Source organism: Oncorhynchus kisutch, linkage group LG3 (genome assembly GCF_002021735.2).
Source record: "Oncorhynchus kisutch isolate 150728-3 linkage group LG3, Okis_V2, whole genome shotgun sequence".
In the NCBI taxonomy this organism is placed as follows: Eukaryota; Metazoa; Chordata; class Actinopteri; order Salmoniformes; family Salmonidae; genus Oncorhynchus; species Oncorhynchus kisutch.
This window is the reverse complement of record NC_034176.2, coordinates 7,976,794-7,997,075: the sequence shown is the minus strand read 5'-3', so window position 1 is coordinate 7,997,075 and position 20,282 is coordinate 7,976,794. Positions and strand designations below refer to the sequence as shown.

Below are 20,282 nucleotides of genomic sequence, written 5' to 3'. Positions count from 1 at the left end.
AACCGTGTACTGTGGGTCTCTACAATGTTCTGAACCGTGTACTGTGGGTCTCTACAACGCTCTGAACTGTGTACTGTGGGTCTCTACAATGCTCTGAACCGTGTACTGTGGGTCTCTACAATGCTCTGAACCGTGTACTGTGGGTCTCTACAACGCTCTGAACCATGTACTGTGGGTCTCTACAATGTTCTGAACCGTGTACTGTGGGTCTCTACAACGCTCTGAACTGTGTACTGTGGGTCTCTACAATGCTCTGAACCGTGTACTGTGGGTCTCTACAACGCTCTGAACCATGTACTGTGGGTCTCTACAACGCTCTGACCCATGTACTGTGGGTCTCTACAATACTCTGAACCGTGTACTGTGGGTCTCTACTACAACGCTCTGAACCGTGTAATGTGGGTCTCTACAATGTTCTGAACCGTGTACTGTGGGTCTCTACAATGTTCTGAACCGTGTACTGTGGGTCTCTACAATGCTCTGAACCGTTTACTGTGGGTCTCTACTACAACGCTCTGAACCGTGTACTGTGGGTCTCTACAATGCTCTGAACCGTGTACTGTGGGTCTCTACAATGTTCTGAACCGTGTACGGTGGGTCTCTACTACAACGCTCTGAACCGTGTACTGTGGGTCTCTACAATGCTCTGAACCGTGTACTGTGGGTCTCTACAACATTCTGAACCGTGTACTGTGGGTCTCCACTACAACACTCTGAACCGTGTACTGTGGGTCTCTACAACGCTCTGAACCGTGTACTGTGGGTCTCCACTACAACACTCTGAACCGTGTACTGTGGGTCTCTACAACGCTCTGAACTGTGTACTGTGGGTCTCTACAATGCTCTGAACCGTGTACTGTGGGTCTCTACAACGCTCTGAACCATGTACTGTGGGTCTCTACAACGCTCTGACCCATGTACTGTGGGTCTCTACAATACTCTGAACCGTGTACTGTGGGTCTCTACTACAACGCTCTGAACCGTGTAATGTGGGTCTCTACAATGTTCTGAACCGTGTACTGTGGGTCTCTACAATGTTCTGAACCGTGTACTGTGGGTCTCTACAATGCTCTGAACCGTTTACTGTGGGTCTCTACTACAACGCTCTGAACCGTGTACTGTGGGTCTCTACAATGCTCTGAACCGTGTACTGTGGGTCTCTACAATGTTCTGAACCGTGTACGGTGGGTCTCTACTACAACGCTCTGAACCGTGTACTGTGGGTCTCTACAATGCTCTGAACCGTGTACTGTGGGTCTCTACAACATTCTGAACCGTGTACTGTGGGTCTCCACTACAACACTCTGAACCGTGTACTGTGGGTCTCTACAACGCTCTGAACCGTGTACTGTGGGTCTCCACTACAACACTCTGAACCGTGTACTGTGGGTCTCTACAACGCTCTGAACCGTGTACTGTGGGTCTCCACTACAACACTCTGAACCATGTACTGTTGGTCTCTACAACGCTCTGAACTGTGTACTGTGAGTCTCTACTACCCCCCTGTGGTCAACTATGGAACAACAGCCAAGTCCTCATTTCCCCCTCAATAATATTCCCTGCACTCGTTCTGTATCTCCCCCAAATCAAGTCATTGGATTGATGAAGGCACGGGCTAGGTGGAGTTTCCAACACATCACTTATACTAGTAATTTCCATTCTAATCCATGAAAGGAAGTGATCATGTGCACACATTAGGAGAGTTTATTGGCACACATCCTTACTCTGCTAACTAACTAGCTTATTGAAAGAAAAACAACCATGCCATCCTGAATAGATCAGCATTCATTTATCCAGACAGGCCAGGCCAGGCCCCAGACAGGCCAGGCCAGGCCCGAGGCTCCAGACAGGCCAGGCCAGGCCAGGCCCGAGGCTCCAGACAGGCCAGGCCAGGCCAGGCCCGAGGCTCCAGACAGGCCAGGCCAGGCCAGGCCCGAGGCTCCAGACAGGCCAGGCCAGGCCAGGCCCGAGGCTCCAGACAGGCCAGGCCAGGCCCGAGGCTCCAGACAGGCCAGGCCAGGCCAGGCCCGAGGCTCCAGACAGGCCAGGCCAGAGGCTCCAGACAGGCCAGGCCAGGCCAGGCCCGAGGCTCCAGACAGGCCAGGCCAAGCCCGAGGCTCCAGACAGGCCAGGCCAGGCCCGAGGCTCCAGACAGGCCAGGCCAGGCCCGAGGCTCCAGACAGGTAGGAGACAGAAACAACCGTGGACAAGAAGATTCGCCAAACAGCATTGGTTGATTGTTTTATTTAATTTCAAAACACAAGTGTTGCCTGTTTGTATTATTTCTCTCTCATTTATTTTCTTCTTTTTTTTAGAAAATGGAAAAGAAGTTGCCTTGTACAAACATTTAAAAATGACTAACAGAAAAGAGTCTGTACACATTCTGTAAAGATAGGAGAGGGGTTAAGCTCAGAAGAGGGTGATTCATGGTAGAACACAGTTCCTCTATCCTACTGTAGCTATTCTTTTTTCATTACATTGACCCTTAAGCATGTGACCCCAAATGACCCTGTATAGTTGCACCCCAGGGCAGGAGAGGACAGGTACGACCCATAGCCAGGCTTGGTGGGCAGCAGCCACACATAGCAGGGGTCCGGTGAGGGAGTCGGTGGAGGTTAAGGGGGACGGGACTGTTGTGCTTCTAGTGACCCATCCAAAACCAGGTATACGTTTTTCTCCATCTTCCCGGAAAGAGAATCCTCCTGACAGTTCTAGCAGGACTCGGATTTCATTCGTCGAAAACAGTTACAACATAATTATCATTGTCGTTATCAACATAATTAAATCAATCAATTATTAATGGATACTTGGTGACAATGCATAATCAGTCATTATTCAGTGCTGTTTTCAGCATTCTGCAACCCGGGTGCCAGTGGTTCTCCACCCAGGGACAGAGAGCTTCCTTCAGGCTTGGTTAGACGGAGCAGAGCGGAGCGAGGCCTGGATAGAGCCAGATCTGGAGGAGAGAATTGTCGGTCAGCAGCCAGGGTGGAGCTGGGCTGGATAGGATAGTGGGGTTAGTAAGTGAGTTACTTGAGAAGTGCTATTTGTTGCCGAGCAGCTCCAGCTGGTCCTGGTACTCTGTGAAGAGCCTCTGGAAACGCAAGTTCTGTCCTATGACAGGCAGCAGCTCTCTCAAGAGGTCCCTCTTCCGCAGGCCCTGGGGACAGACATACACGTCAAAGGGCAAGTCACACCACATGATCATTTCACTGTGTTTGGATTGGAGCTCATTACTGGAACTCCTATTCTTATTGAGCCTCGACCTCCCATCACGAGGAGTGTTCCTGTAACCAATGCTGTTTGGGACCCTCTCTGGGATTGACCCAATCCCATAAATCACTGTTCTCTCAATTATCATTGCTATTTCATTTGGGATTAGGGATGGGTATTTGAAATGATTTCACTGTTCGAGTACTCTCATTAAAATGATTTCACTGTTCGAGTACTCTCATTAAATTGATTTCACTGTTCGAGTACTCTCATTAAAATGATTTCACTGTTCGAGTACTCTCATTAAAATGATTTCACTGTTCGAGTACTCTCATTAAAATGATTTCACTGTTTCGAGTACTCTCATTAAAATGATTTCACTGTTTCGAGTACTCTCATTAAAATGATTTCAATGTTCGAGTACTCTCATTAAATGATTTCACTGTTCGAGTACTCTCATTAAATGATTTCACTGTTCGAGTACTCTCATTAAATGATTTCAGAGTACTCGCAGGATGATTAAAAACAGCTGAAGGTGGCTGTCTCACATTTCAGCCACACCTGTTTTAAATCCAATTCTGTTGCTAAGTATTTACAGGATCTATGCTTGTGTTTTCACAGGAAGCCCCATTCTGTTCTTCTGTCCAATTACTGGTAAGAGCTGACCTGATTGGTTAAAAATACCAATTAGTCAAAAAAAATATTTAAAAAAAATACTTAATTGGGCAGCTCGTTTAAACGCAGGCTAAATGCTGTAGCAATTGAGGCCGGGGGCAAGATTCATTCGGCCCTAGCCGTGCTGCCTTGTAGGCACCTACCAGGGTTGTTGGCTCCCAGGCACTGCCGGCAGACTTGTGCACTGGTCCCAGTAAGTCTTTACAGAGCTCACGTAGCCGATAATCAGAGCCTGCCGGACCAAACACAAAGGTTAGACAGCAAGAAATAAACGTAAAGTAAAAGGAAAGTTCCGGATTTTACAACTTAGATGGTTTCCTCATCCTGAAACAAGTCTATGGGCCATGAGAAACTATAACCCATGGTTCCTTTTTCAGCTACTACAATCTTTAACTTAGTTTGGCCACTACCAGCTAACAATCAATGGAAGGGACACGTATGCATGTTAAAAAATAAAACTGCCAAATTACATGACCAAATACAGAGTTGATTTCAGTTAATTTTGTCACACATGCCCCATTCACTTGCATTCCATCCACTTCCTCTATGGGCCCTGGTCTAAAGTAGAAGGGCATAGGTTGTCATGTGGGACACAGTCTGGGCTCACCCTCAGTGACCAGGAAGCGTGCATAGATGAGCAGCCAGTAGTGGTACTCTGTGCTGGAGCGCAGGGTGAGGGCGGAGGCCAGCTGGTTCTCCAGGAAAACCAGGGTCATGCCATGCTGCAGGTGGTGGGGGGTGGACGACAGTCTGGAGGCCAGGCGACCCGCACTGGGAGAGGAAAACAACCACATTAAAACATTGGAAAAATAGGAAAAGGTTTGGCAACGTTTTCTGGATTAACATAGTTTCATAATTTTTGGATAGAAAGTTAATGCCACAGTAAAAATCAGTAAAACCAAGCAACGACTGTATCTGTGCATTAACAGTCACCTTGACGACACTAACTAGCTACTTCCCTCGTCGGAACGTTAACAGAACTGTTAACTCAGCAGGCGCGTGCGGGGGGGGGGGGGGGGGGGGGGGGGGGGGGGGTGTCGAAGGTCACAGTGTAGCTGTGTTGTGAAACACCAAACGTGCACTCTCCACCGAGTAGACTGTATCCCGTGACTTCCAAATAGTGACCAACGTCATGAACATCGCTAAACCTTGGAGGAAAACGTCTGGCCATGTTATCGCTGGAGACGACAGTGGGGAACACCTCAGGTCAACACAACACCTCCATACAGTAACGCTAGTTGACATGGTGATCAATATTACAGGCTACTTCGCCCATTGAAATAAACAGCACTTGTTAACTAGTGGCCGCTATTTAATATCTGTTCAAATGTCTGTTCAAATGGGTGTGGCGTGCAGCCTTCAACGGCAGTGGGCGTGGCGTGCAGCCTTCAAAGGCAGCGGGCGTGGCGTGCAGCCTTCAAAGGCAGTGGGCCCGGCGTGCAGCCTTCAAAGGCAGCGGGCGTGGCGTGCAGCCTTCAAAGGCAGCGGGCGTGGCGTGCAGCCTTCAAAGGCAGTGGGCCCGTGGCGTGCAGCCTTCAACGGCAGTGGGCGTGGCGTGCAGCCTTCAACGGCAGTGGGCGCGGCGTGCAGCCTTCAACGGCAGTGGGCGCGGCGTGCAGCCTTCAACGGCAGTGGGCGCGGCGTGCAGCCTTCAACGGCAGTGGGCGCGGCGTGCAGCCTTCAACGGCAGTGGGCGCGGCGTGCAGCCTTCAACGGCAGTGGGCCCGCGGCGCGCAGCCTTCAACGGCAGTGGGCCCGCAGCCTTCAACGGCAGTGGGCCCACGGCGCGCAGCCTTCAACGGCAGTGGGCCCGCGGCGCGCATCCTTCAACGGCAGTGGGCCCGCGGCGTGCAGTCTTCAACGGCAGTGGGCGTGGCGTGCAGCCTTCAACGGCAGTGGGCGTGGCGTGCAGCCTTCAACGGCAGTGGGCGTGGCGTGCAGCCTTCAACGGCAGTGGGCCCGCGGCGTGCAGCCTTCAATGGCAGTGGGCCCGCGGCGTGCAGCCTTCAACGGCAGTGGGCCCGCAGCGTGCAGCCTTCAACGGCAGTGGGCCCGCGGCGTGCAGCCTTCAACGGCAGTGGGCGCGGCGTGCAGCCTTCAACGGCAGTGGGCGTGGCGTGCAGCCTTCAACGGCAGTGGGCGTGGCGTGCAGCCTTCAACGGCAGTGGGCGTGGCGTGCAGCCTTCAACGGCAGTGGGCGTGGCGTGCAGCCTTCAACGGCAGTGGGCGTGGCATGCAGCGAGGCAATGCTCATGATCGTTTTGTGTGATACCGTTCCTGCAGTAACTGCAGTCTACAGATAGACATTACTGTCAATATGACACAACATGTGAAAATGTCTGAGAACATTTTGAGACAGAAAAGGAAAAACAAGCCTTTTCTTATTGGACGAATTCGGATAGTACCTCCCCCTGTTTTAGTCTGGTTTCTGAACACGACCCTGCTGTTCACCATTAACATGACATCTACATCTGAACCGTTCAGCTCTTAATCAGAGACCTTCAGCCCCTGGTCTTAATCATGAGTAAATGTGGTGAGTGTGTATCAGTCTGTGTAGGTGTTTCCCTACACTCTGATCCTGGGTCAGTTTAGCATTGTCCCCACTAATGGATAATGTTATGATAAGTTGATCCTAGATCATCGTTAACAGTCAAGACTCACTTGAGGTTGTGTCCCTGTGTGAGAGCCAGGGGTCCCTGTGACACAGGTGCATCCTGGGAGGAGATGCAGTTCTTGAAGTCGGCACACTGCACCAGGGAGTCCTGTTTATCTGCTATTAGGTTCCTGACACACCACAAGATAATTACAAGGGTAATATAGAATGTGTGACTTTCATGATTTATTTAAAGTATGTGTGTGTGTGTGTGTGTGTGTGTGTGTGTGTGTGTGTGTGTGTGTGTGTGTGTGTGTGTCTTACCATGTCTCCAGGGAGGAGTTGAAGCAGTAAGACTTCCCATTGGAGAGACCAATGACTGGGACCCCCTGCTGTGTCAGTAAAGACTGGGACACAGTGCATTCTGTGCCTAGGAGAGGAGACAAGGAGAGGATGAATACAAGGGAAGAGAGACAGGAGAGGATGAATACGAGGGAAGAGAGACAAGAGAGGATGAATACGAGGGAAGAGAGACAAGAGTGGATGAATACGAGGGAAGAGAGACAGGAGTGGATGAATACGAGGGAAGAGAGACAGGAGAGGATGAATACGAGGGAAGAGAGACAGGAGAGGATGAATACGAGGGAAGAGAGACAGGAGAGGATGAATACGAGGGAAGAGAGACAGGAGAGGATGAATACGAGGGAAGAGAGACAGGAGAGGATGAATACGAGGGAAGAGAGACAGGAGAGGATGAATACGAGGGAAGAGAGACAGGAGAGGATGAATACGAGGGAAGAGAGACAGGAGAGGATGAATACGAGGGAAGAGAGACAGGAGAGGATGAATACGAGGGAAGAGAGACAGGAGAGGATGAATACGAGGGAAGAGAGACAGGAGAGGATGAATACGAGGGAAGAGAGACAGGAGAGGATGAATACGAGGGAAGAGAGACAGGAGAGGATGAATACGAGGGAAGAGAGACAGGAGAGGATGAATACGAGGGAAGAGAGACAGGAGAGGATGAATACGAGGGAAGAGAGACAGGAGAGGATGAATACGAGGGAAGAGAGACAGGAGAGGATGAATACGAGGGAAGAGAGACAGGAGAGGATGAATACGAGGGAAGAGAGACAGGAGTGGATGAATACGAGGGAAGAGAGACAGGAGAGGATGAATACGAGGGAAGAGAGACAGGAGAGGATGAATACGAGGGAAGAGAGACAGGAGAGGATGAATACGAGGGAAGAGAGACAGGAGTGGATGAATACGAGGGAAGAGAGACAGGAGAGGATGAATACGAGGGAAGAGAGACAGGAGAGGATGAATACGAGGGAAGAGAGACAGGAGAGGATGAATATAGGGAAGAGAGACAGGAGAGGATGAATACGAGGGAAGAGAGACAGGAGAGGATGAATACGAGGGAAGAGAGACAGGAGAGGATGAATACGAGGGAGGAGAGACAGGAGAGGATGAATACGAGGGAGGAGAGACAGGAGAGGATGAATACAGGGAAGAAATACTAAGCTTTAAAAACATTTTAGACCGTCAGTACGGTTGAAAGTATAGATTATATCCCACGCGCTCTGCACAGGTTTGAGTAATAATAACAAAGTCAAGCAGGTGACATGACAGCGTGGGAGGACGTGCCCCCCCCCACGGTTCATATTTAAAAGTATGTCAGACCACGCACTGTCTCAGAAAATCTTCTCACCCCAAAAGATTGAGTGACAGGAAAGTACTGACAGTCTTCCAGGTATTCATAGAACCATAGTTATAACGTAGAACAGAAGTTACTAATGCACCTTTCAGACCGTCAGTGCAGTTGAAGGCATGGACGACGTCTACCAACAAGGTCACGAGCAATAGCACCAACCTCCGAGGAATAGCACCAACCTCCGAGGAATAGCACCAACCTCCGAGGAATAGCACCAACCTCCGAGGAATAGCACCAACCTCCGAGGAATAGCACCAACCTCCGAGGAATAGCACCAACCTCCGAGGAATAGCACCAACCTCTGATTAATGCACCAGTGCCACTGGAAGAATGGTAGAGCCCATGGTGTGGCAGGATGCGACATCGACCTTGTAAAATCTTGACAACGCGCAGGGCAACAACCAGGTAGCAGCTGCGTATATCTCATTTCAGAGGGACGCCTCTCAGCGTAGCCCAGGATGTGGTGACACTTCTGGTCAAGTGGCATCTCACACCTTCTGGGACAGGGAGCCTGAGATCTGGGGCAGACATCACATCTTTCAGGGCTTCATCTGGAGAGAGCATTAGCTCTGCTATGCATTCATCCACCTTAGGCATATGGTCCAGCCCATGTTGTTTTGCGTCGCGCTTGGCAGATAGCGTCCTACTGAGCTTCCTTAGGACTCCTCCTCCTTTGGCATTGAGACTGAATAGATCCACAGTGGTTGGCACCTCCCTCATCATGTTGGGCGTGTCGTCATCCTGGTCACTACAGTGCTGGTTGGATGCCCAAGTGGACAGCAGATCATCATCTCAGCTATCTGAGTCCTCTGTTGCATCCCCTGTACGGCAGTGTGCAAGAGGGGGCCCGACTCGGGGGCTTGAAGGAACGCAAAAGCGTTTTTAGTAGCTCCTTCTTAGAAGAGAAGGAATCGGCCTTCTGTTTGAGGCTTTTATTTTAAAAATATAGTCAGACAGATGGCAAACGGATCATGACCGTCTTTAACCTGTAGTTCAGCTCCACAAGAGGAGCAGCCATGCATACCCAGCATCACGGTGATGCGGTGTTCTCAGAGCTCAGAATGTAAACAAAATACATCATAAAATATACATTTCTTATACAATACACTGATTCATCAAATTAACTAATATAATAGTAACCGAAGACTGTATTGCAACAGCTACCACAACACACAGGAAGGGTAGAGCGCTACAATAATCTGGAGATCACTCTGACATGCTGATTGAGTTTGAATAACAGACTGGAAGCTTCAAAAGGAGGGTGGTGCTTGGAATCTTTGTTCTTCTGTCAACCATGGTTACCTGCAAGGAAACACGTGCCGTCATCATTGCTTTGCACAAAAAGGGCTTCACAGGCAAGGATATTGCTGCCAGTAAGATTGCACCTAAATCAACCATTTATCGGATCATCAAGAACTTCAAGGAGAGCGGTTCAATTGTTGTGAAGAAGGCTTCAGGGCACCCAAGAAAGTCCAGCAAGCGCCAGAACCGTCTCCTAAAGTTGATTCAGTTGCGGGATCGGGGCACCACCAGTACAGAGCTTGCTCAGGAATGGGAGCAGGCAGGTGTGAGAGTACCTGCACGCACAGTGAGGTGAAGACTTTTGGAGGATGGCCTGGTGTCAAGAAGGGCAGCAAAGAAGCCACTTCTCTCCAGGAAAAACATCAGGGACAGACTGATATTCTGTAAAAGGTACAGGGATTGGACTGCTGAGGACAGGGGTAAAGTCATTTTCTCTGATGAATCTCTTTTCCGATTGTTTGGGGCATTCGGAAAAAAGCTTGTCCTGAGAAGACAAGGTGAGCGCTACCATCAGTCCTGTGTCATGCCAACATTAAAGCATCCTGAGACCATTCATGTGTGGGGTTGCTTCTCAGCCAAGGGACTGGGCCCACTCACAATTTTGCCTAAGAACACAGCCATGAATAAAGAATGGTACCAACACATTCTCCGAGAGCAACTTCTCCCAACCATCCAGGAACAGTTTGGTGACGAACAATGCCATTTCCAGCATGATGGAGCACCTTGCCATAAGGCAAAAGTGATGACTAAGTGGCTCGGGGAACAAAACATCGATATTTTGGGTCCATGGCCAGGAAACTCCCCAGACCTTAATCCCATTGAGAACTTGTGGTCAAACCTCAAGAGGCAGGTGGACAAACAAAAACCCACAAATTCTGACAAACTCCAAGCATTGATTATGCAGGAATGGGCTGCCATCAGGCAACAGGATGTTGCCCAGAAGTAAATTGACAGCATGCCAGGGAGGATTGCAGAGATCTTGAGAAAGAAGGGTCAACACCACAAATATTGACTCTTTGCATCAACTTCATGTAATTGCCAATAAAATCCTTTGACACTTATGAAATGCTTATTAATTCATTATACTTCAGTATCCATAGTAACAGCTGACAAAACTATCTAAAGACACTTGAAGCAGCAAACTTTGTGAAAATAAATATTTGTGTCATTCTCAAAACTTTTGTGCACGACTGTAGTTGAAGGATGACTAACGTTAGTGCCCGGTGGCCTTGATAACGAGCACAGCAGTGGAGGATATCTTGACAAGATTAGCACCGGAGTATGGTGGCCAAGACACACACTAGCTGGTGGGCTAAATCAACACAAGACAAGGAAGCCCGAAATCCTCAGATAAAAAGGGATAGGTTGGGGAGAGCTGTCACACAGCCTTGGAGGGCGAATTTCACGCTCTGATCCACAGGTCTCAGGCTGTTGGTCACAGACTGACAGGACACACAACTCACACAGAGTTTAGTTTACCATACTGTGGGACTTGGGAAGATGCAAACTGAAAAACAGGAGCAGTGGACCAGTCCATTTGCGTGATATGATATGCTAACTTTGGGAGAAGTAATAAGACAGTGTTCTGACGTGTATATGAGCCCCCCCCCCCCCCCCCACGCTGTCACGTAACCGGCAGGACCCTGTTGTTGTTACTCAACCTGCGCTGGGATATAATCCATACTTTCAACCGTACTGACGGTCTGAAAGGCTTGAAGTAGAACTCCTCTCACCTGATAAAATGGTCTGCAAAGATTCATTCTTCACCACGGCACTCTGTTTTTGGACATCCCTGTAGAGAAGAACAAGGTGGAGAGGACAGAACACGTCTCAATTATTTTTCATTAACATTTTATTTTATTTTATTTAACTAGGCAAGTCAGTTAAGAACAAAATTCTTATTTACAATGATGTACTCAATGTATGGCCCTGTCCAGAAACAAACAGCCCCTAGCCTCTAAACACCCTAGACACTTGAGGAGATCTGACAGGATTTGATAGGTGTAAGCAATGTGTCATTCTTCCTAGCCTATCAGAGAGCAAGTCTGAGATATCACCATATTGCTGCGGTAGGTAGCCTAGCCGTTAAGAGCGTTGAGCCAGTAACCGAAAGGTAGCTGGTTTGAATCCCCGAGCGGACGAGGTGACAAGGTGACGACGTGCGATTCACTTAACTGCTCCAGTAAGTCTCTGTGGAGAAGAGAACCTGCTAAACCAAAAAATGTCAAATGTTCACACTTCACACAAATTAAAAGTGTCAAGGGACTAGGGGTTGTCTCTAGTCTAAAATACAAGGTGTGGCGAGTCAGGAGTGATCGCCGTCGCTAGTGCACCCCAGAGTATGGGAGTCGTGTTAAGCAGTCGGAAATCCCACACTCATCGCTCACCTAGGTGATAAGGCTATGTGGCCTACCTGGGTGATAAGGCTATGTGGCCTACCTGGGTGATAAGGCTATGTGGCCTACCTGGGTGATAAGGCTATGTGGCCTACCTGGGTGATAAGGCTATGTGGCCTACCTGGGTGATAAGGCTATGTGGCCTACCTGGGTGATAAGGCTATGTGGCCTACCTGGGTGATAAGGCTATGTGGCCTACCTGGGTGATAAGGCTATGTGGCCTACCTGGGTGATAAGGCTATGTGGCCTACCTGGGTGATAAGGCTATGTGGCCTACCTAGGTGATAAGGCTATGTGGCCTACCTAGGTGATAAGGCTATGTGGCCTACCTAGGTGATAAGGCTATGTGGCCTACCTAGGTGATAAGGCTATGTGGCCTACCTAGGTGATAAGGCTATGTGGCCTACCTAGGTGATAAGGCTATGTGGCCTACCTAGGTGATAAGGCTATGTGGCCTACCTAGGTGATAAGGCTATGTGGCCTACCTGGGTGATAAGGCTATGTGGCCTACCTGGGCGATAAGGCTATGTGGCCTACCTATGTGGCCTACCTAGGTGATAAGGCTATGTGGCCTACCTAGGTGATAAGGCTATGTGGCCTACCTATGTGGCCTACCTAGGTGATAAGGCTATGTGGCCTACCTGGGTGATAAGGCTATGTGGCCTACCTAGGTGATAAGGCTATGTGGCCTACCTAGGTGATAAGGCTATGTGGCCTACCTGGGTGATAAGGCTATGTGGCCTACCTAGGTGATAAGGCTATGTGGCCTACCTGGGTGATAAGGCTATGTGGCCTACCTGGGTGATAAGGCTATGTGGCCTACCTAGGTGATAAGGCTATGTGGCCTACCTAGGTGATAAGGCTATGTGGCCTACCTAGGTGATAAGGCTATGTGGCCTACCTGGGTGATAAGGCTATGTGGCCTACCTAGGTGATAAGGCTATGTGGCCTACCTAGGTGATAAGGCTATGTGGCCTACCTAGGTGATAAGGCTATGTGGCCTACCTATGTGGCCTACCTGGGTGATAAGGCTATGTGGCCTACCTGGGTGATAAGGCTATGTGGCCTACCTGGGTGATAAGGCTATGTGGCCTACCTGGGTGATAAGGCTATGTGGCCTACCTGGGTGATAAGGCTATGTGGCCTACCTATGTGGCCTACCTGGGTGATACGGCTATGTGGCCTACCTGGGTGATAAGGCTATGTGGCCTACCTGGGTGATAAGGCTATGTGGCCTACCTAGGTGATAAGGCTATGTGGCCTACCTAGGTGATAAGGCTATGTGGCCTACCTAGGTGATAAGGCTATGTGGCCGCTGCGATAAAACAAACAGCTTTTATCTCTAATCCATTGATGATCAGATGCTTTAAATATAACTGTGGCCCTGTTGCTCTCACATCTTAACAGTTCATTGACAACTTTAGCACTCCTCTTTTTTTAAACAACAGCCTATATAGAATCCCAAACGTCTCTGATGCTGCTGCGTGGGCTCATTGGTTGTCTTGTCATCAATTAACACAGGTGGTGACCTATTTCTTGTTTGACTCATATTCAACACCTCTGCACATTAGTGGTGGGGTAGTGGGGTGGTGGGGTGATGGGGTGGTGGGGTAGTGGTGTGGTGGGGTGGTGGTGTGTTGGGGTGGGGTGGGGGTGTGGTGGTGGTGTGTTGGGGTGGTGGTGGGGTAGTGGTGTGGTGGGGTAGTGGTGGGGTGGGGTAGTGGGGTGGTGGTGTGTTGGTGTGGTGGTGTGTTGGGGTAGTGGGTGGTGGGGTGGTGGTGTGTTGGGGTAGTGGGTGGTGGGGTAGTGGGGTGGTGGTGGGGTAGTGATGTGGTGGTGGGGTAGTGGTGTGGTGGGGTAGTGGTGTGGTGTTGGGGTGGTGGGGTAGTGGTGTGGTGGGGTGTTGGGGTGGTGGTGGGGTGGGGTAGTGGTGTGGTGGGGTAGTGGGGTGGTGGTGTGGTGGGGTAGTGGGGTGGTGGGATAGTGGGGTAGTGGGGTGGTGGTGTGGTGGGGTGGTGGTGTGGTGGTGGGGTGGGGTAGTGGTGTGGTGGGGTAGTGGGGTGGTGGTGTGTTGGGGTAGTGGGGTGGTGGTGTGGTGGGGTAGTGGGGTGGTGGGGTGGTAGGCTGAATAAATACAACAATAGGTCTAATTAAAAGAACAGTGATGAAGGAAGTGAAAAATGCTGGGCAGAGCATGACCAGAGCATGACCAGAGCATGGCCAGAGCATGACCAGAGCATGGCCAGAGCATGGCCAGAACATGACCAGAGCATGACCAGAGCATGGCCAGAGCACCTAGGGGAAACTTCCCATCAGAGCAGCAGCCTAGATGGTGCATCTCAATAGGTTTTGTCACGTCAATACGGGGGGGTGTGTGTGTGTGTCACGGGGCTCTCTCTCACCAGACAGACAGGGTGGCGCAGGCGGTCAAGGCCATGACGTAGAAGCCTGCGCAGTGCAGGGCAGACATGGGCGCGGGCAGCAGGATGGCGGGTAGTAGGCGGCGGCCACACGCCGAAAACACAGACAACATGCGGTCCTCGCACGCCACTGCCACCACATCACTGGGAGAGGAGAGGAGGAGAGAGACACGCCTTGTTTACTACGGTGTAAATAAAGCTTTAACAGTTGCTCATTACCACAGTTGGAATGGACGCTAAATCCCCCTATAAAAACAGCCCAGTCAACTCCAAACCGCATTAGCGGAAGCAGCACCACCGGCAGCCCCAGGCATATTGTTATGGTTTACTTTGTTAACCCATTACAGTCGAAGCCCCCGTCGAAAGGAAGTCTGTTCTCAAGTGCCTCTCCTATATCTGAGATAAGATCAGCAAACATTTGTTTCTAGTAAGCTATATGGATTATCATTTTTTTTTTTTTTAAGAAGGTCATACCAAGGATCATGTTGTTATTTGATTTAGAATTTTAAGACCCCTTGAAGGATAACAAACACAAACAAAAAATGATTTGAAGAAAATGTTTATTTAGTTTCTTTGACCTTACTGATATTAGCCCGTACAAACGCATTGAAAAACAGATTCACTACATGGAACAATAGATAATCCCCCCCACCAACAAAAAAACGAATTGAAAGGAAGTTTGTTCTGAAGTGTTGGTCCTATATGTGAGCAATATAAGAAAGATCAGGAAACATATATATATATATATATATTTACAGGTATTTAACCTCTTATTTGGGGCTAAACAGTCTCCATATCTACTTCCATTCATTTTTTCAACTAGAGCAAAACATGTATCAGTTTGTGACAGTCTCACCTTTCCACAGAGGCCCAAACTGTTCCCTACAGACAGAAGTTGTCAGATTGGCTGTACCAACTTCAGACGAGTCCTAAGACTCTTGTGGGGGGGAGGGGGGGGGGGGGGGGGGGGGAACACCATTGACCTTGAGAGTCTCATCTTTTCATAGAGGGGTCGTAATAGTTTAGGCCAAACCGTTTGGATGCCTTTGTCTCATGGTTGGAACTCCACCAGTCCCTTTACTAAGCTGGTGGACAGCGTTACTAGCTATTATGTTATTGGTTATTCAGCAGTGCTGTTGAATAATAGTTCAACCATCATATACTGTATTTCTTTACGTCTCACGGTCAGACATACACCGCCTCTAGCTCTGTCACTTTTCACCGCAGATACGGAAGTGCAACGTCGGCGGATGTTTTTACGATGCTAATTATACTGAACAGGAGTGGCGTATCAACAAGCTGATTAAACAGCATGATCATTACACAGGTGCACCTCGTGCTGGGGGGACAATAAAAGGCCAGTTGTCACACAACACAATGCCACAGATGTCTCAAGTTGAGGGAGTGTGCAATGGGCATGCTGACTGTAGGAATGTCCACCCGAGATGTTGCTAGAGAATTACGTGTTCATTTCTCTACCATAAGCCACCTCCAATGTCGTTTTAAAGAATTTGGCAGTACATCCAACCGACCTCGCAACCGCAGACCACGTGTAACCACGCCAGCCCAGGACCTCCACAGCCGGCTTCTTCACCGACGGGATCGTCTGAGACCAGCCACCCAGACAACTGATGAAACTGAGGAGTATTTCTGTCTGTAATGAAGCTCTTTTGTGGCTGTCCTGGCTCCCCAGTGGGTGGGCCTGATTGGCTGGCCTGGCTCCCCAGTGGGTGGGCCTGATTGGCTGGCCTGGCTCCCCAGTGGGTAGGCCTGATTGGCTGGCCTGGCTCCCCAGTGGGTGGGCCTGATTGGCTGGCCTGGCTCCCCAGTGGGTGGGCCTGATTGGCTGGCCTGGCTCCCCAGTGGGTGGGCCTGATTGGCTGGCCTGGCTCCCCAGTGGGTGGGCCTGATTGGCTGTCCTGGCTCCCCAGTGGGTAGGCCTGATTGGCTGGCCTGGCTCCCCAGTGGGTGGGCCTGATTGGCTGGCCTGGCTCCCCAGTGGGTGGGCCTGATTGGCTGGCCTGGCTCCCCAGTGGGTGGGCCCGATTGGTTGGCCTGGCTCCCCAGTGGGTGGGCCCGATTGGCTGGCCTGGCTCCCCAGTGGGTGGGCCTGATTGGCTGGCCTGGCTCCCCAGTGGGTGGGCCTATGCCCTCCCAGGCCCACCCATGTCTGCACTCCCACCCCGTGTCATATGAAATCCATAGATTAGAGCCTCATTTATTTATTTCAATTGATTGATTTGCTTATATGAACTGCAACTCAGTAAATTTGTTGAAATGATTGCATGTTGCGTTTATATTTTTGTTCAGTATAGATTTCCGCAGGGGCACGGACATCGACTCGAGGAGGTTAAACAGAGAAGAGGAGCTATAAAATCTGCTGTTCAATCACAAGTGCAATGACGTCCCCCCCAAAAATATTTGTTTGAAGTAAAGTCTTTGTTGTAGTAATAACGCAAACGGATATAGCAGTTTCATTGCTACGGATTCCAGCTTTTACCCTTCACACTCGTACCTGTATACAGGTTGAAAATGACAGATTTGGGCACTAATAAGCTCCGAAATCAAAACGTAGTGGCTGTACAGTAAAATGCTATACATGACATCAGAGCTCAGTGACTGTACAGTAACATGCTATAGGTGATGTCAGAGCTCAGTGACCTTACAGTAACATGCTATACATGACATCATAGCTCAGTGACCTTACAGTAACATGCTATACATGACATCATAGCTCAGTTGCTGTACAGTAACATGCTATAAATGACATCATAGCTCAGTGACCTTACAGTAACATGCTATAAATGACATCATAGCTCAGGCTCTGCGCTTCACAGCTCTGTATGGGTTTTGACTGACGTTTTGAACTTGAGCACCTCAAGCGACAAGAAGTGGTCACCATCTCTCCCACTAATTTGGCAACTTCTGCCTTTTCTGTTGTCTGAGGGAAATGCTGTAAATTAAGAGGACTCTATTTATTTTCAAAGATGAGACATTGAGGATTAGAATAAATACCACTGATGTGATACAAGCCAAACACCTGTGAGTCCAAATGTGCACTTCACATTTCCATATCATAAAACTAATATATACAGTGTCACCGTTTATGATCACTTTGTTTGATGTATAGTTACAAGATGACATGGCGTCATACCCTGGGCTGTTTTGAACAAAATGAGCCCGTTTGGCTATTGTGAAGAAAAATCGCTGCGGAACAAGGCGCCTGAATACACACCCATGATTATTTTCTATGTGCACCAAAATTATGATCCGTACGCATTGTGAAAGCCTAACAAGAAGATAATATTTTATAACGAGTCATGTTGGCAATAGAACAAAGCTTTCAAATGACACCCACCTGAACCAGATAGCGATTTATAAAACGGGACCTTTCTGGAAACAACCGTAGCTGTGTGATTGAGGGGGACGCAGAGCTGTGTTCCAAACAAAACAAATGCAAGTGTGCTCTTAGTTCCTCAACGGCACAGCTAGGAGAGTTTAAAAAAAACAGCTTATAGTTGAAGACTGTTCCTTGAGTCATAAAAGTGCATTGAAAGGACTTAGGACTTGTGCACACTTTGTAGAGGTGTGTGTCCACATGGAGAGGTGTGTGGCCTCTTGGAGAGGTGTGTGGCCTCTTGGAGAGGTGTGTGGCCTCTTGGAGAGGTGTGTGGCCTCTTGGAGAGGTGTGTGGCCTCTTGGAGAGACCAGTTAGTCCTCTCACTCAAACACAGGTCTTTTTTTTTTGTCTCGAGTTGCACCTACCCCAATATTATTATCACGTTACTGAATGTATCCAGATTATTTTCAGATTTCGTTGTCAACAAATGGGGTGAAAAGTACAGTCAATGTCAAATACACATAAGATCAACAGTGTAATGTTTGGATTTAGTCGTGTGTCAGGTGAACTGTTGTGTCCTCAACTTTGGTCTAATGCTTTTCTCAATCTTCAAACTGTTCCCTTTCAATTGGTTGTTTATGCTTTTCATATTTATTCTGGAAGAAACACCTCAATTTAGCTCTATCCACATTAGGCCAATTCCTACAAGTGTAAAGTATTAAGACAACAGATAACTACCATTAATACTACTAGACGTGTAGAACCTCCCTCCCCCTACTGCTTACCTGCTGCCCGCTGCAGTGATGACTCGGCTGGGCAGCAACGTGTCCCACTCCCTGCCCTCCCTGGAACAGCGGAGCTGGCTGAGTTTGGCTCCGGACACCGCAGAGACATCGTTCTCCACCTCCAGGTACACCGGGGGCTCCGTACTGACCTACAAACATACACAATATGGCGGAAAGAGAACACATCCCCGACTAGCATCCATTGTACTCATCATGACTCCGTCTATGACCATGTGGGTTGTTTTAGCCACAACTGAAGAGTGATGTAATAGCATACCTGAAGAGTAAATGCTTTCTGCGGTGTGGGAGTGGGCAGTTTGAGGACAGCCACGGGGATAGCAACGACGCAACAAGGCTCCTTCTCTGATGAAGGGGTAGCCTGCAAGTGTGCAGTTGGGGAAAGAAGAAAAAGAAAATGTCCCTGGTAAAAAGTCCCCACCTTATAATTGGAAGAGAAAACTCTAACATAGCCTGTAAGATAGAAAGGTGACTCCAAACACACGTTAAACTAATAGCAGCGGTTTAAACAAAAGGTTGGCAAAAATGTATGTCCAAGTCAAGAAAGCGTACCAGCAGCTAGCGATACTAAACTGGTACTAACCAATGTCTTTTCAAAGCCTGTTAGATACTATGTAAGCGTTATTAGCACCAATGAGTGCAAATGGGGAGTTCACATGCTATTGGAGTTATCAGAAGTTCCGAGTGGGAAATTTCACTTCAATAGCTAGGTTTCCTTCAAATTTGCATTAAAAAAAAAACAACACCTTTTCCCAACAGAAGTTTCCATCAAACTGACTCGTGTTTACAAGGCAGTGCCTGATGACGTAATGCACATACAATAAAACACTTTTGCGCATCAGTTCTCACGTACCAACAACAACAACAACAACAAAAAACACACAAATGTAATGTGTTTTAGCTCATGATCTCAAGACCATAGCTGGCTGATAAAGTAGACAGGTTCAGTTATTATACTGATAAAAAATATAAAAACGCAACAATTTCAATGATTTTACGGCGTTACAATTCATATGAGGAAATCAGTCACTTGAAATGGATTAATGAGGCCCTAAAGGATTTCAGATGACTGGGCCTCACAGCGGGCCTCAGGATCTCGTCATGGTATTTTTGTGCATTCAAATTGCCATCGATAAAATGCAATTGTGTTCGTAGTCCGTAGCTTATGCCTGCTCATACCATCAGCCCACCACCACTACGGGGCACTCGGTTCACAACGTTGGCATCCGCTAACCGCTTTCCCACACAACGCCATACACGTGGTCTGCAGTTGTGAGGCCAAATTCTCTAAAAACGACATAGGAGGTGGCTTATGGTAGAGAAATGAACATTCACTTAACTGGCAACAGCTCTGGTGAACATTGTGTGGCCTTTTATTGTCCCCAGCACAAGGTGCAGCTGTGTAATGAGCTGTTTAATCAGCTTCTTGATACGCCACACCTGTCAGGTGGATGGATTGTAAACAAATTTGTGAACAACATTTTAGAGAAATAATATTTTTGTGCGTACAGAACTTTTATTTCAGCTCATGAAACATGGGACCAACACTTTACATGTTACATTTTATATTTTTGTTCAGTGTATTATGAAATGGATAAGAGAAAGATCATTTTTATTTGTTCATTGGCAGCTAAGCACCGATCGTCATTGCATTTAACTTAAGACCCTCAATATTTATTGGAAAAGAGAATCAAGCTCATCACCGTGCACTTTCATCTCAATGCGAACTTCATCACAACTTATAGCCTATTATAAAACTGGATGGTTCGAGCCCTGAATGCTGATTGGCTGACAGCCGTATACCACGGGTAAGACAAAACATT

At 48.5% G+C, this 20,282-nt stretch overlaps 1 protein-coding gene across 2 annotated transcripts in view; it reads right to left on the bottom strand.

Annotated features, from left to right (window-relative positions):
• Positions 1 to 2,224: 2,224 nt before the first annotated feature.
• The window catches only part of hira (histone cell cycle regulator a), a 47,134-nt gene continuing 29,076 nt past the window's right edge, over positions 2,225 to 20,282 (bottom strand). For both annotated transcript variants that reach the window (XM_031817041.1, XM_031817043.1), the window contains 9 exons: positions 18,719 to 18,820; positions 18,442 to 18,590; positions 14,299 to 14,460; positions 11,234 to 11,292; positions 6,806 to 6,911; positions 6,550 to 6,672; positions 4,496 to 4,659; positions 4,032 to 4,120; positions 2,225 to 3,160 (listed from right to left, as the gene is read on the bottom strand). In XM_031817041.1, the coding sequence (XP_031672901.1) occupies positions 3,044 to 3,160; positions 4,032 to 4,120; positions 4,496 to 4,659; positions 6,550 to 6,672; positions 6,806 to 6,911; positions 11,234 to 11,292; positions 14,299 to 14,460; positions 18,442 to 18,590; positions 18,719 to 18,820 (1,071 nt within the window). In that variant the 3' untranslated portion in view covers positions 2,225 to 3,043. The remainder of the gene's footprint in view (positions 3,161 to 4,031; positions 4,121 to 4,495; positions 4,660 to 6,549; positions 6,673 to 6,805; positions 6,912 to 11,233; positions 11,293 to 14,298; positions 14,461 to 18,441; positions 18,591 to 18,718; positions 18,821 to 20,282) is intronic.